Source organism: Haliotis rufescens, unplaced genomic scaffold, assembly GCF_023055435.1.
Source record: "Haliotis rufescens isolate VD_foot unplaced genomic scaffold, xgHalRufe1.0.p SCAF_2, whole genome shotgun sequence".
NCBI classification, from domain to species: Eukaryota; Metazoa; Mollusca; class Gastropoda; order Lepetellida; family Haliotidae; genus Haliotis; species Haliotis rufescens.
Window position 1 is genome coordinate 14,187,326 of NW_025963890.1, and position 14,776 is coordinate 14,202,101.

Here is a 14,776-nt window from a genome sequence, read left to right on the forward strand (position 1 = left end):
TATATGTTATAAATGTCCATGAAAATGCAATCTGTATATATTGGGGACAAAATAAATGCACATAAAATGTGTGTGTGTGTGTGGTTGGGGGGTGGGGGGTGGGGGGTGGGGGGGGGGAGGGTCTCATCTAAATATGGTCCTAACCAGGTTGATAATTAAGGTCCTCTACCTCCTTCTCACACAGATACCTGTATATTTCCACCCCTTTATGTTTGCATGGTGCTCTCACATGGGGGCAATGTGTTCTTTCGTTCAATACACAACATGCTTTTGATCTAATTAATACAGAGAGCTGGCATGTTGGTGTATGTAGGATGCAATATTATGCAATCCTCAGGACCATGGTTTATGGTCACTGATCTGGTACTGTTCATTCCTCGTTTCTGTCAATCATGATGAATTAGCCAATGAAAACACTTGTTTCATTGAAAAGGCCAATGACCATCGCTTCCTGAAGTTAGCAGCTAAGAATATAAGATTGTTGTATGTGGTTGTTTATGGAATGTGAATGACTTTTCAACTGTGCCAGGTACTAGTCTGTATCAACAATCCATGTGTGTAACATTGAATCGTATCTCCTTGTTATATTTCTCTGTTGGATTGGCGCTACAATTATCTGTCCTGATGACAGTTAAACATTGCAGGTTAGTAATATCATTGCTTTAGGCACAAACGTTTCAGCATATCTTTAATGATTGACATATCTCTGGTAATTAGCAGTGATAATTGCCATGTATGATACTTCCTCATATCAAATAATTCTTGTTTTGGTAATAATACATATTTTGAAAGTCTTAAAGAGAAGACCTCCAAACCTGAGTATTTGCAGCACCATGTTCATGGGATAGAAGTAAAATGCGGTTTCGCAATTTGGACCTGTATTCTTCATTTGTTACAAAAATATGAAAGTATCATATTTTCCAATGTTTCAAATTGTTTCTATTTGAAGGATTTGTAGAACAATTTAGGGGGTCACATTATGTAGAGAAATAATTGTCTTTTATTGTAAAAAATTAGTAATGAAAATGAAACTGTTCAAATACTAGTCCAAATTTCTTTTCGATATGATCTGTGGATTAAGGGGTTCTTTACTTTTTATTGCTGTATCCAGCAAGTGATATTATTTGATTGATAACGGTGTTAGAACCTACACTGAAACGTCGCTCTTAATTGTAAGAAAAAAGTTGTTCATCCAAAAATTCTTAACCTTGCTCACTAAACAGTTTATATATTTTATGCATGTCATTATGTCATAAGAGTCAGTATTACACTAACAGTCAATATGTAGTCACACATAGTTATATAATAATGGATAGCAGGGGTAAATTAAACAACTGCATCATTTCTAGTTTGATATAACTTATCTTGGTACATCAAGATTGTATTAAGTTTACTGAACAGAGTGTTTGCTATTTATAAATGAACAGTTTTTAAAAACAAATATTCATAAGACTGAAAATGCAATCTGTATATATTGGGGACATAATAAATGCACATAAAGTGTGCGGGGGGTGGTGGTGGGTGGGGGGTGGGGTGGGGGGGGCTCATCTAAATATGGTCCTAACCTCAATCCCATTATAAATTACCCATACCTAAGGTTGATAATTAAGGTCCTCTACCTCCTTCTCACACAGATACCTGTATATTTCGACCCCTTTATGTTTGTATGGTGCAATGGGGGCAATGTGTTCTTTCATTCAATACACAACATGCTTTTGATCTCATTAACACAGAGAGCTGGCAGATTGTAAAAACCAATATTCATAAGACTTGTATACTTCATACTGATATGTCCACACTGAAGAGAGGTACTGCCAGAGACTATGGCAGGATGGGGACCCCAGCAACTGATAAATGGCGATCACATTACAAATGTTCTCCCTGGGTCTGGGCAAAAAACACAAAGCACACATATTCAACAATTGTCAACAATTTAGGAAAACTAGTTTCATGTAGTATCATTTGTTTGCAGATGAGATTCCTGAATATCTGTCAGAATGTCAGATGATTTGAGGAAACAGACAGAGTCCAGTACATCCCAACCAATGGCAAGAGTAAGTACCAACACTATGAATTCATACAATGATATGTATATGTTACTTTTTTTAACTCTTTGTTTAGATCAAAGTTAATTTGATTAGGTACTTATGTTTACAAGTTCTACTTACATTAGATATCTAATGTTTTGGTCATTATTGTAAGATAGGATTTGTAGGTCCAGAATAAAATATATTCCTTTCCATTTTGTAAGGCCTTGTAATGATTACTGTCAGTACATCATTTACTTCAGTTCCCACCAGTTTGTAAGTTCAATATTATTAGAACTGACATGCATTGTAACTAAAACAAGTAATGCAAAGTGCATGGTGGAACCAGGCCTTTATTTCTTAGTCTGAAGAAAAGTGATAACTTAATTGTTTCATGTAACTACTTCGTACACAGCAATATTTAAAATTCGGCAATAGCTGAACTATTGTGTCATGATGACATCTTGATATGTTTGTTAAGAATGGTATAATTAGTTTGTTCAATAATCATTAGAACAGAACAGGTACTCATACATCTCATGTTCATCTATTTTTCTGAAGTAATATTGCTTAGCCTTTGTATGATGTGGTGATAACTTCATGGTGTGACAATCTGTCCATTATACCATACTGTGAGTATGTATACCCAAATAAAGACACAAACTAAAGAGGAATCTTAGAAGATAATCATTAGCTCACCCTGGGGTTAGGCTGTGTGTCTGCTACTGATCTATATAACACATTCTGCATGTAATTAGCTACAAACCACATGGACATTTCCCCACACAGACAGTTCCCAACACTGACATTTCCCTACTCAGACATTTCCCTACATGACAATCTGTTCTTGTATATTGAGGGTCCTTCTACTTCTACAACCTATGCTAAATAACTTGTTAATTTTTATGATTTTCCCATTACCATGAGCCTATGATGTGTACTTTTTATAGTGAGCATGACATTCTATACAGTTCTGTATACCGTAATCTAGTGTTTTAAGTATGAATACTTGACACTAAAATAGGGGCCATTTCTGCAAGTAGTAAACATTTTGAAAAGTTCTTTTCCAAGATGTGATTATGGGAAGGTTTTCCTTTCTTTCTTTACAATCATTAGGATAACCTGGTATTCTGAAAAACTGAAATAATGCATAGAATTAAGGGTTACGTGTTTACATTGCCTGATTGTCTTTATTTACCATATATATTACAATATGAACACATTTCAGTGAATCTTGTGATTTGAAAGGCTGATATGGCATTCATTATGAAAACAGTTACTCTATATGCAGTTTATTTTAAGACTAGCACCATGTACCACATTCACAATCAATAAGAAAGAAATAGTTCTGAGTGTCTGTTTATTTGAATTTTCCTTGAATCCTAGAAATATGATTGTGGAAAATAGATTGTTAGTCATCATTCTTTTGTCAGCATCAGCAACCAAATATGAGGACATGTTGAAGAACGTTATCACAAAATTTCAATGAACACTCGAGTACTTATTGGGAATTACAGTATGTGTTTTGAACAAATCATGTACTATTTCTCTTCTCTGGCTCAGCCTAACATGTGACATGTACATTGCCCAATGAGGGTGAGTTTCTGTATCTTTGGTAATGTGTTTTTGTAGGATGACTAATGCACATAGTCAATAAATTTAGTAATATGAAAGAAAAGCCTGGTAAATATGATTATGGACATCATGTATGACATACAGTTGAACATGATGTAATAGGTTTGCTTTTAATGCATTTCAGGTAAAATGTTCAAGAAAAAGAAGTATTGGTGTGATTTCAAAGGAGAATTACGACTGCCTTAGATTAAAACTTGAAGGAGGTGACATTCCCAAGGATAGCAAGACTGTCAAGTTTTACCATGTCTGCCAGAAAATACAGAAGTTCAATTTATCTTTGACAGAAATTCACAACCCTGTCCAAGGAGAATATAGATTGGAGATTATTGATGGGGACAGGAAAATAGTGATATCAAAGTCAGAACTTGATAATGTCATCTGCAAATTTTACACTGAGTTGCGGGGTTCTGGAGCAAAGAAAATAAGAACATTGATAAACCAGTATTATGCTGGCATTTCTCAGGAAGCCATACAAGACTTTATAGACAGGCAAGATGACAGGCAACTGTTACATCCTAAATTTGTTAATGCTGCCAAACTAAAACCGGTTATTTCAAGAACACCAATGGGGCGACATCAGGTTGACCTTGTGGAACTAACTGGAATGCCTGCAGAAAATGATGGTGAAACATTCATTTACATCTTGTCTGTTATTGATGTTTTCACAAGATTCTTGTGGCTTCGGCCTCTTTCCAACAAAAGAGCCTGTTCAGTGGCATTGGAACTCCACAAAATCTACTTTGAGTATGGATGGGGAAATCCAAGAATCTTACAGTGCGATCAAGGCTCCGAGTTTAAGGGAGCAGTCAACCAACTCTGCATAGAAATGGGAACGAAGATTGTCCGAAGTCGGGCTCACCATCCACAATCTCAGGGAAAGGTGGGTGACAAATTTCAATCAAAACATGCACACTATAAATGTTGAGGTAATAGATGTAGATACTTAATAGTAAGAACATTAATGTTGATGTTATTTGGAACATGTCATCTTTAGGGCAGAGCCACACTTGCATGTGTGTGACAGATGACACCGGTGGGGCAGGATACACTAACCTTCGTGAACACCTGCTACTATCACTATTTTATGTTGATTCATAACACATGCTTATGATATTGATGGAATCATTAAGTGGACCCAGCTTTTAGAAAAGGCTTCTTATGATTATGGAAACTGTTTTTGTTATATATTTCATATATTTCATATATTTCATATACATGGTATAACACTTGTGCACACTTTTTGTGCCTGCCTAATCTGTTTACTATTTAGACGTTAATTTATTTCAGAGTGAACGATCACACCGGGATTGGAAAAGCCATCTGGAATTTGATCACAGCAAACATGGTGATGGAGAAAACTTCAACTGGGTGGAAAAGTTGCCAGCATATGCTAGAATACACAATGAAAGCATTCATTCTGCACTTGGTAAAGTTTGAATATATAGCTTTAATTTAATGTGGGCATATGTCACAAAGTGTAAGCATATACTTTTCAGACTGTAAGCATGGTAAATGTGGATGTGTGACATTGAATTTATTTTACGCACTGACCAACAAATAACCATTATGACACAGTTAAATGATGATGGCTCATAACAGAAGGTACAACAGTTTCATAGTTGACCAGGTATTGACCAAAATATAGTTGCATGCACCCTTCAGGCTACTGCAAATTTATAGAACTCTGGAAATATCAATATTGCCACAGTGCAGTTGTGACATTTATTGTTGAAGAAGACATGAGAAACACAGGCTTGTATTTAAACATAATTCCTATGTTAACAGGTTGTTCACCATACAAGGCCATGCTGGGCTGCCCTCCAGTACACTTCAAGAATTTGTTGAGAGCTGGAAATACAGTTGATGCGTACTCTTGCTCTGAAGAAGATGAGCAGTGCGAACTATCTGCAGAGAGTGATGAGGTATGGAGGATTTATGTCATTACGCATAACAAGAGACAAACTCATCTATATACCCCGCCCATTGTCTAGTTTTAAATACAATGATATGGGCAATCAAATGTGACATTGTAAATTATCAGTTTGTCTCACCTCCTTGTAGAAGAGGTTGAATACAAGAGCTAATATAACATCTCCATAAACTTTGTACTTCTGCTTTAGTAAAACTTTAATGATAAACAAAGGTTATAATCATCTTCAAGTTTGTGTAAGCTAAGAATATTTAGATATCATGCCTGGTATTGTAGAGCATTGTTTTCAGGCAGGTATTGTTGCAGCCCTTTATAGGTACATGTAGTTACCAGAGTAAGGTACACGGTACAGATAAGGTACAAAAGTTGTAATCATGCTGACACCTCAAAACCTGGTGAATTTCTAATACATCTACAATTAATGCTTTTATGGATTTTGTTGCAGTGTCTACTGGTGTGTCATTTAATTAGAAAAGGAAAATAAATCATATTTTGAAGTTTTTTAAAGAAAAAAGACTCTATAATAGCCATAGACTGATATTGTACAAAGTTTCATGAAGATATCTTGAACAGTTTTCGGGTTCTGCTCTGGTAAACCCCACTGCTTCCATTCAGTTCAGAGACTAAGTCAAAATTTCAAAACTTTGTACAAAATAAAAAGACAAATTTGTAGGTGCAGGGGATAATAACTGTCATCGGGTCCAGTAAACCTGTGCAATAATGACAGGAGATGTGACAAGTAGAGACATGTACATAGAACTATTTCAATTGCAAGATATTAGAAGTAATGATATGTTTAGAATATGAGGTAAAACTACATGTGAAGTGGAAGTGATATTATTTGACGTTTATGTTAGATATGTGGATATAAAAACATGGTAAATGTAATACTTTATTATTCTTTAGGATACTGGAGACGAATATGGCATTAATGAGAGAATAGAAGCAATCACAAACCTCAGGAAAAATGTGCTGCAGGCGTCACTGACCAAATCATCAGAAATGATTAAAAAACACCACGAAAACAAGGACACATCAGTGTACAAGATAGGGGATGAAGTTCTGGTGAGGGTTCATGGAAAAGATACCAGAGTCAAACGAGGTGGGCCCAAAAAAGGGATGAAAAAATGCAAGGAAGGAACTATTGTCGAAATAGATTCCCAGAACTCCCAATTCAAGGTTGCCTATCCGAACAAGCATGTGCAGTGGGAGCAGGTGTGTGACATTACTTCTCGGACAAGAAAAGAAGAGAAGAGGAGAAGAATGAGGACATATGAAGGTACATATTTCCAGTAGTAGTTTATGAATATTATGTAATTAGCAAGTATGTTTAATAATGTATTTTAAATAAAATAGTTCTTACAGAATAGATGACATCATCTATCTTGGTGGACTGTAAAGACATGATGTTTGTAATGTATTTGCTGTTTTTATCATTTCCTCCACCCAGAGTAAGTGCAGTTGGAGATACAGAAACGAGATCAGTGTGTCCATCTGTCACATTTTGTATCAAGAGCATTCAATATTTCCTCATGGACCCTCACAATTGGTGCCTTTTCCCATGCTGGAATGTTTATAATATTTTATTTGCATTTTCATGGCAACAAGTTGGTTCAAATGAGGGTGGGGTTTGTTTCCAGAGCACAATTCATAAACCATTGCGTATTTCTTCATGAAACTTTATACAACATCAGGCAGGTTCTGTTATTCTGCTATTCAGTTTCTTTGGTAGACTTTTATATTTTGCATTTCTAAGAAAATACCAAGTTGGACAGCTAATTAGAACAGTTATCAAAGATGATACAACTCATGTTGCTACTGCAGGTTGAAAAAGGTCTCCAGCAATACATGCTTGAGGTGACTAATTTGACCAGGTGATCGGGTAACTTGGTTTATTCTATGACATGGTACCCAGACAGTGTGGATGTTGCTAATACTGCAGTGTTAATTAAAAGAGAAGGAACAACATCATATTTAAAATCAGGAACATACATTAATTAATGTTTTTTATGGTTCAGAATTTTGAAAGTATTATATGGATCATAGCAAATGTAATTACATGCCATTACTAATTCACGACTTTGCAAGGTATTGAAATAATTTGGTGTAGTCATTAATTGTTATGTCATTTGTACTAAAATCTTAGGATTAATGTAGTATATGATACTTCCTGTGATATTATACATTACTTACAAGGGACATTCATTGGTTTGTCTTCTTGGAACGAAAGCTAACATTGACACAGGAGGTTAGGTGGTATACAAAACACAACTGATCAAGGGTCTGGAATCAAACTGCAGTCAATGGTTGAAGCATTTGATGATTTTCAGTTCAGTTCAGTTCCTTAACCAGTTAAATTGGTTGCTCTGTGATATGTTGGTATGTGCAGAAGAAGGCATAAATGTGATAATTTTCATATATTTTTCTAACAGATGCTCGGCCAGATGCAAGAGAAGAGGGTAGAAAGCCACTCAAAAGGGGAAAAACACAGGATGAAAAAGGTATTACAATTTGAGACACCTCATAGGAATCTTCTGGAACGGTTAGTCTCCAAAACATTAGGCATATGCATGAATACTTGCATGCATGCATGCACAATAAGAAGGGTAATCAATACTTGTACAAATTTTCCACCTTTCAGAGTACATTTACACATATTGAACACTTCAACGGAATAAATGTTTTAAAAAAAAAATGAATGTAAAGCATTACTTTATCCTGAAGGTATATGCTTGCACTTGGTGATGTATGCTTGCACTTGGTGATGTATGTTTGTACTTTTAAGGAAAGGGAGAACAACAGGCTCAAACCAAGAGGAGAGACAATGCAGAAACAAAAGGTAATATCTGAATACAGATGGGTACGATCAACAAGACTGATCAATCCTAGATGCATTATTATATCTGTTGGAAGGAGTACACAAATTCTCCATATGATGTTGTGTCAGTTACTCATATGTCTTCCTGTATATCATGCACATCTGAAATGGTTCATTGTCTCAGCTGAAAAATACTACATCAGTACATGTATTGCAGAACATTACAGTTGTTTCCATAAAAACAATATACTAAGAGATATATTACAGGTCAATTTGTGTTACTTATATAATGTGTCTATGCAGGACGCAAGAAGACACCAACTATGAAAGAACTGGAGATGGAGGCCTCATTCTATGACCTTGACATTGTGGACAATGAAGGGGCTGGTAACTGCATGTTTATTGCATTGGCTCAACAGCTTCAAATACATGACATTGACATAATCAGCCATAAACATCTGCGAGAAAAGGTTGTGCAATATGTGCAGGTAAGTAAACAATAATGCATACTTTCAATTTTCTTAGGGTAGGAATTTGATATAGTGAATAAAATGTGAAAGCCTAATTGGGCTGAAGCCATGTCCTATTTGTTTGGAATCATGTTATTCTAAGAATCAGTGGACCAGCTGAAAATTTGGCATGCAAGTTTGTTCAGATTATTACACCTCAATGGATTTAAAAAGTTTATATTTGTTATCATTATGAACATTGATATGCAGTAAGAATGTTTTTTACAATAACGGCAGTACATTTGATTTGGTGAATTTCAATTTTTATCCAGTAATGAATTCCACATATCTTTTTTTGTGTTACTGAAATTTTGGCTTACAGGACGAAACCTCAAAGCTTATGAAGCAAAGGTTTGCCTGAATAGTATTAATTATTATTGTCTCTGAAAAGTACTCACATATTTTGGATCTTATGTTAAATATGTCAATGACAATTTGCTCTCAACCTTTCCATCAAATATATTTTCATTAATTCCTCTTACGTTATGTGAGCTAGAGAGTCATGGGGCTCTATTGGTGATGCCCTTGACATTGATTAAACTTCTTTATTTAAAACAAGATAAACGAATGGTTGTCCCAATGAAGGAAACATCCCTCAGGTCAGCCTGTTTAGTAGGGTATATTACTTTCAAATGTTTTGGATATATTATGAGACACCTCTTAATATTGAGAATTTAAGTTTCAAAATTGCATGACAGTTGTCAGATAAGGTGTGTAAAATAAGCTGAATATTCACTTTTATCTGCCACATATGTACATGTACAGTTCTAATAGGTTTCATACTTCCGCAGCTCATTTATATTACATTATAATATTTGTTTTACTTTTGACCTCATAAAGTGTTATCAGGACCTTAAAAGGCATTTAAAAAATGTGATGGCTGAAATTTTGTACAGAAAGGCTGTATACACATTTCTAAATGAGCAAGTCGAAAATTATTATGCAAAGTGGCTCTTTTAGGTTACAGTATAAACCACTGACTTTATATTCAGTTGGGCTGTATGAATAATTTCTGATACTTTATGTTTACCCCAATAAATAGGTTCAAGTAAATTTTGAAAGGCATATAGATTGGGATGAGGTGAAATGGGACTAAACTTTGCATTTAAGGTAAATGCACTTATACAGCAAGCCAGTGAAAACTGTTTTTTCATTAGCTCATCTTGAATTTTCACTTTTTCCAATTTTGGGCAAACATAAAAACACTTGAACAAATTCATGGAACCTGATGAATTGCACAATTTCAATTCATTATCTATGCATGTTGCATTTAACATAAAGATGCAAGTACCAGTACTTCCCCATGGGGGTCATGCAAAATGGTATCTTCTGACAATGTGAGGTTTGTCACTTGTAGAGATTTTGTACCATTTTAGCTTTGAACTTAGATGACTATACAACACAACATTGAGTCATGTTTTTTTGTTGTTGTTTTTTTTCATTTTATGTGTATTACATGTAGTATAAGAAGAAAGAAGAACAGTAACATTTCTCAGTCTCACACTAACTGAACATGTTTTAGGGCAAGCGGCGTCTGTTCAAGGACTTCGTGGATAAAAACCATTATCCAACATTCAGAGACTATATCATCAAGATGAAGATGTTGGGGGAATGGGGAGACAACATCATTCTGCAGGCAACAGCTGACCTCTATAAGGTGACCATCAGGATCATTACAACAATTGCAAATGAGCCTACATTCATTCGTCCAGCTGAATACCGAGGAGACATGCCAGTACTAAGCATAGGCCACTTGTGGGAGCTGCATTATGTGACACTCATACCAATGTCCACAGAAGGAGGTTTGTCCTTTATTGATGGTACAGTTAAAATAATTATGGCAGGTCACCATGTCAAAGCATTCAGAACTTTTGTAGGTTTTTGCGATATATACCTATAACATTACATATTACTCAAAACAGTTGACTCTTCACGCTGAAACAAAGCCCAATAATGCCTAGCATTGTGCAAGTGCCAGCATGTGCATGTTCTTTAAGTTAAGAACTAAATTACACTTGGATCGTCACATTGAGACCGTGGCATGTACCTATTATCAGATATAAATTTATGACATCTCTGACCACAGAGATATCAGTATATTACTATATTGGTACTGAACATTTCATATATTCACAGACTCATTGGAAATTAAGGATAGAGAGCTAATATAAGTATACTTCTGACATTAACCATTTCATACTTATCATACACAGAAAAAACATTCTTGTGTTCATTCACATGCTTGTTACTTGTACAAGGATTACGCATACTGGTTCCACATTTCACATACAATCATGTTTCATTTTAAGAGAAAGAGATGGAAGCAGCTAATGACACCAAAATGGACACAGAAGATGAATCAGATTCAGATTCCAAGTATCCAATCAACACTGCTGTATGGGAACACAAGGCATGTCCAAACCCAATGCAACACCTGCAACAAGACATTTCCTTATTATTGTGTCAGTTGCTTAATGATAAATCCATTAATGTTTTCAGTATGAAATATTAACCAAAGATGATTTCAGATGTACTTTTGTTTTAATAAAAAAAATTCTAAAAATTATATCTGAGTAAACAGTACTCTTGTATTACCTTCATAAATGTTTTTGCCATGGTGCCTTCATATTTCACAATACATTATTTGAAAGTTTAGCTTAACAATTGTAAGAGGCACATGTCAGTTGCTGCCATTAGATACCTGATAAGAAGGTATTATTCACTCTCAGTAAGATGTTTTCTTAAACTTGTGTTAATGATGTTTCTCTTTACTAAAATTTATACAGAAAGAAAATGTAGTGGCACACCTGCAGAGAATTGCTGCAAGAGATGCACCGTGAGTTTTGTTGGCAGATAACTTGGAATGACTTTCAATCCAGATATAGTAATAACTGGGTTTTTATTCCAGTTGCTTCTCATAGTGTTTGATTTACTCCTAACCTGTGTTTGTGGGTTTTACCAAAACGAAACAAGCTAAAACAATGAATTATTGAAGTACCAATAAAACACGAAGCACTAATTGAAGTCCTGAATGGATACTGTGTTAGAACTAGTCCCTAGCAACCTATGCTTGTCACACCAGGAGACTTAATGGATACTGTGTTAGAACTAGTCCCTAGCAACCTATGCTTGTCACACCAGGAGACTTAATGGATACTGTGTTAGAACTAGTCCCTAGCAACCTATGCTTGTCACACCAGAGACTCAATGGATCAGGTGGTAAATCTCTGTGACCCTGGATGAATTTATGACATCATACATTATGACTGTGATAACTTTGCTCATAATATCAAAACACTATTTGGTCTTGTTGAGACACAATATAGTATTGATATTGCTGAGTGGGGCACTGAACAACAAACACTCATTTTAGATATGTTTTTCAGTGAGGAACAACTTCAAAGGCATGATGAGTTTGTCAGCGGCTTCCCAACACCAGACCGAAGAGTCAATTTTGCAGAGGGATATCTGTCTCAATATGTATGTACCTTCTCAAATGTGACAGTTGCCTCATATATTATTTTTAACAAACATCCTCCCAATCATTGCTCATGAAAACGTTACATGAAAATTTGTGAGCTTCAATGCAAGACCATGCTTTAAGGATTGTGTACATGATAACTTACAGCCCTGTCATTTGGGACTCCTTATAGGATCTGGTGGAATAGGAGAGCTAATGTTGTCTTCGGGGATATTCTCATGTATATATATTCTGGCAGCTTATTGATTCCTACAATCGATACCACCTCAATTTCAAAGGAATATCAGTCAAGCTGTCCATTCTTTTGATATATAAAAATGGGTTCAATCTGTCATTGTATTCTGTTGAGAACAGTGCACAGATTATTGAACAAATACCCACCTGAAGGTTTTTGGTTACACCCACTGAGAAAGCATTACTACTTCCATCACCAAATGAGACTTGGTAAACTACAATAACATGAAATTTCATGTAGGTAAGAAGATACTATGACAATGCATTGAGATAACCTGTCAGATAGTTTTAAGAGTGAATAATTCATTATAGGTACTTTAGTACATTCAGGTTTGGAAACTGTGGCATAATAAGAATTGTTTTCCTATGAATAACACTGTAGACATAGAAGGAAGTAATCAACCAGTGTGAGAGCATGGAAGTCATACTGCATACTGCATTAAGTATATGTTTTGTCTGACTTCTAGTAACGTCTGTACCATTTTTATTTAGATAATTTAGTTCATGCAATTACTAGGTTAATTGGAATTGGACCTTCTTGTTGGATCTGTTCCTGTAGTAGCCATGTGCTCAGGTCCTTGCCCATCTGTTTCTTTATGCATATGAATCAGAACTTCTGCTCGGATTGGCAAAATAAAAAACACAGGAATTCAGTCAAGAATTTTGACTTTAGATTCCTGTATATCAATGATCTGAAATTGTTCAATAATGTAAGTAGCCATTCCCTTCCACTGAACTGGAAATAAAAGAGACTAGTACATCTGTTTTATATTTTGGTCTATGCATAAAGATTCAGAGTGACAGTAAAGTATACACAAGACTAGAACAAATAGGATGACGTCAACTTTCTAGTACTCAACTATGCTTTTATGTCTGACAATTTTCAAACAGCTACAGCCTTTTAAGGTACAATTGAGCGTGCTCTTTCTACAAAGTTTTTCAAAGAGTGCCATACAACTCTTGCTTCAAACATGTTTGATCAAGGCTACAATATTCAAGGCCTCAGCAAGCTTTCAAAACATTTCATGGTAGACATGTGGAAGCCATTTCCAACTTTAATGCATTAATGACCAAAATGATGTCCCATGCAATTCCTTTTTTTGACTTGTACCATATGTTCCCATATTTATTTAGGTGTCACGAGTCTTGCCTTTGCATGTGTTTGTGATTGGTGTCATAAGTGGGAAATGACACCCTCACCTTTCTTTGAACACCCTGTATTGACAGTTGTTCATAAAAACATGCTTGTGATATGGTGAAACTCGTAAAAAAGACTTCCCTTTAAGCAGAAATTTCACATGATAATAGAAAGGGATTTGTTGATTATTGTTTTTTATGTTTATGAAAATGTTTTTTCCACTTTTATTCCCACACACAGTATTTTTATCTGAAAGTGCATGGTGGTAAGTCATGAGGAAATTGTGGTGACCCTGTTGTCACAAGTACAACTTAAACACGTTCCAAATTAACTTGTGCTTTTAACTAAAACGAAATGTTATTAGTGTTGCTATATCTGCTTATATTTGCTTAACTACTTACTTCATTACATAACAAAACGTGTATTCCCTATATATTTTGCATACTTTTATTATTGTTTCAGATGCAGCAAAAAATGCTTCAGTACTTGATATCAGCTTTGACATTAACAAGACTGAAAGATACACGGTATTAAATATTAATATTTTATGACACTTTGTGAAACAGGTTGTTTCAAATAATTCCTGATAACATACATTATATTTAAGTTTTGAGGTTATACCAGAGGAATGAGACAGATACCATGATTGGCTTAATGTTACATTTATTTGCATTTACTAAAAATGTATTGTAGGATTGGCTTTCGTTTTCATTCATGGAATGTCATGTAAATTTCTGATGAAGTACTCTACACATGACCCATATTGCCATCAAATAAGCAACAATGCAGGCAGTTAACTGCCAAACACACTGACATATAGACACTTCCACTTGACATGTAATAAACCAAGTCATCGAACCTGACCATCAGATAAATTAGATTAGCATATGTTGGTATGGACCTATGTTCTGTCCCATGGGGTACTTACCCAACAGTTGACTATGATGAAATGATGGATTTCTTTGTTGATACAGGAGGATATACTCAGGAAGTATGCGACTGTT

The 14,776-nt window shown here is 35.2% G+C and overlaps 1 protein-coding gene across 1 annotated transcript; it reads left to right on the forward strand.

The window, feature by feature from the left end:
* The first annotated feature begins 1,938 nt into the window (after positions 1–1,938).
* LOC125371588 lies at positions 1,939–12,399 on the forward strand. The gene is made up of 11 exons (XM_048399657.1): positions 1,939–2,054; positions 3,787–4,542; positions 4,950–5,088; positions 5,448–5,584; positions 6,499–6,871; positions 8,025–8,093; positions 8,378–8,431; positions 8,714–8,898; positions 10,442–10,721; positions 11,229–11,329; positions 12,306–12,399. The coding sequence occupies exons 1-11, from the start codon at positions 1,998–2,000 to the stop codon at positions 12,306–12,308; spliced, it is 2,154 nt and encodes a 717-aa protein (XP_048255614.1). The 5' UTR covers positions 1,939–1,997; the 3' UTR covers positions 12,309–12,399.
* The last annotated feature ends 2,377 nt before the right edge of the window (positions 12,400–14,776 follow it).

Coding starts and splice junctions, on each gene's coding strand:
- LOC125371588 (XM_048399657.1), top strand. CDS start 1,998: ATGTCAGATGATTTGAGGAAACAGACAGAGTCCAGTACATCCCAACCA. Junction 4,543..4,949: donor ATCCACAATCTCAGGGAAAG/GTGGGTGACAAA, acceptor AATTTATTTCAG/AGTGAACGATCACACCGGGA. Junction 10,722..11,228: donor ACCAATGTCCACAGAAGGAG/GTTTGTCCTTTA, acceptor TTTCATTTTAAG/AGAAAGAGATGGAAGCAGCT.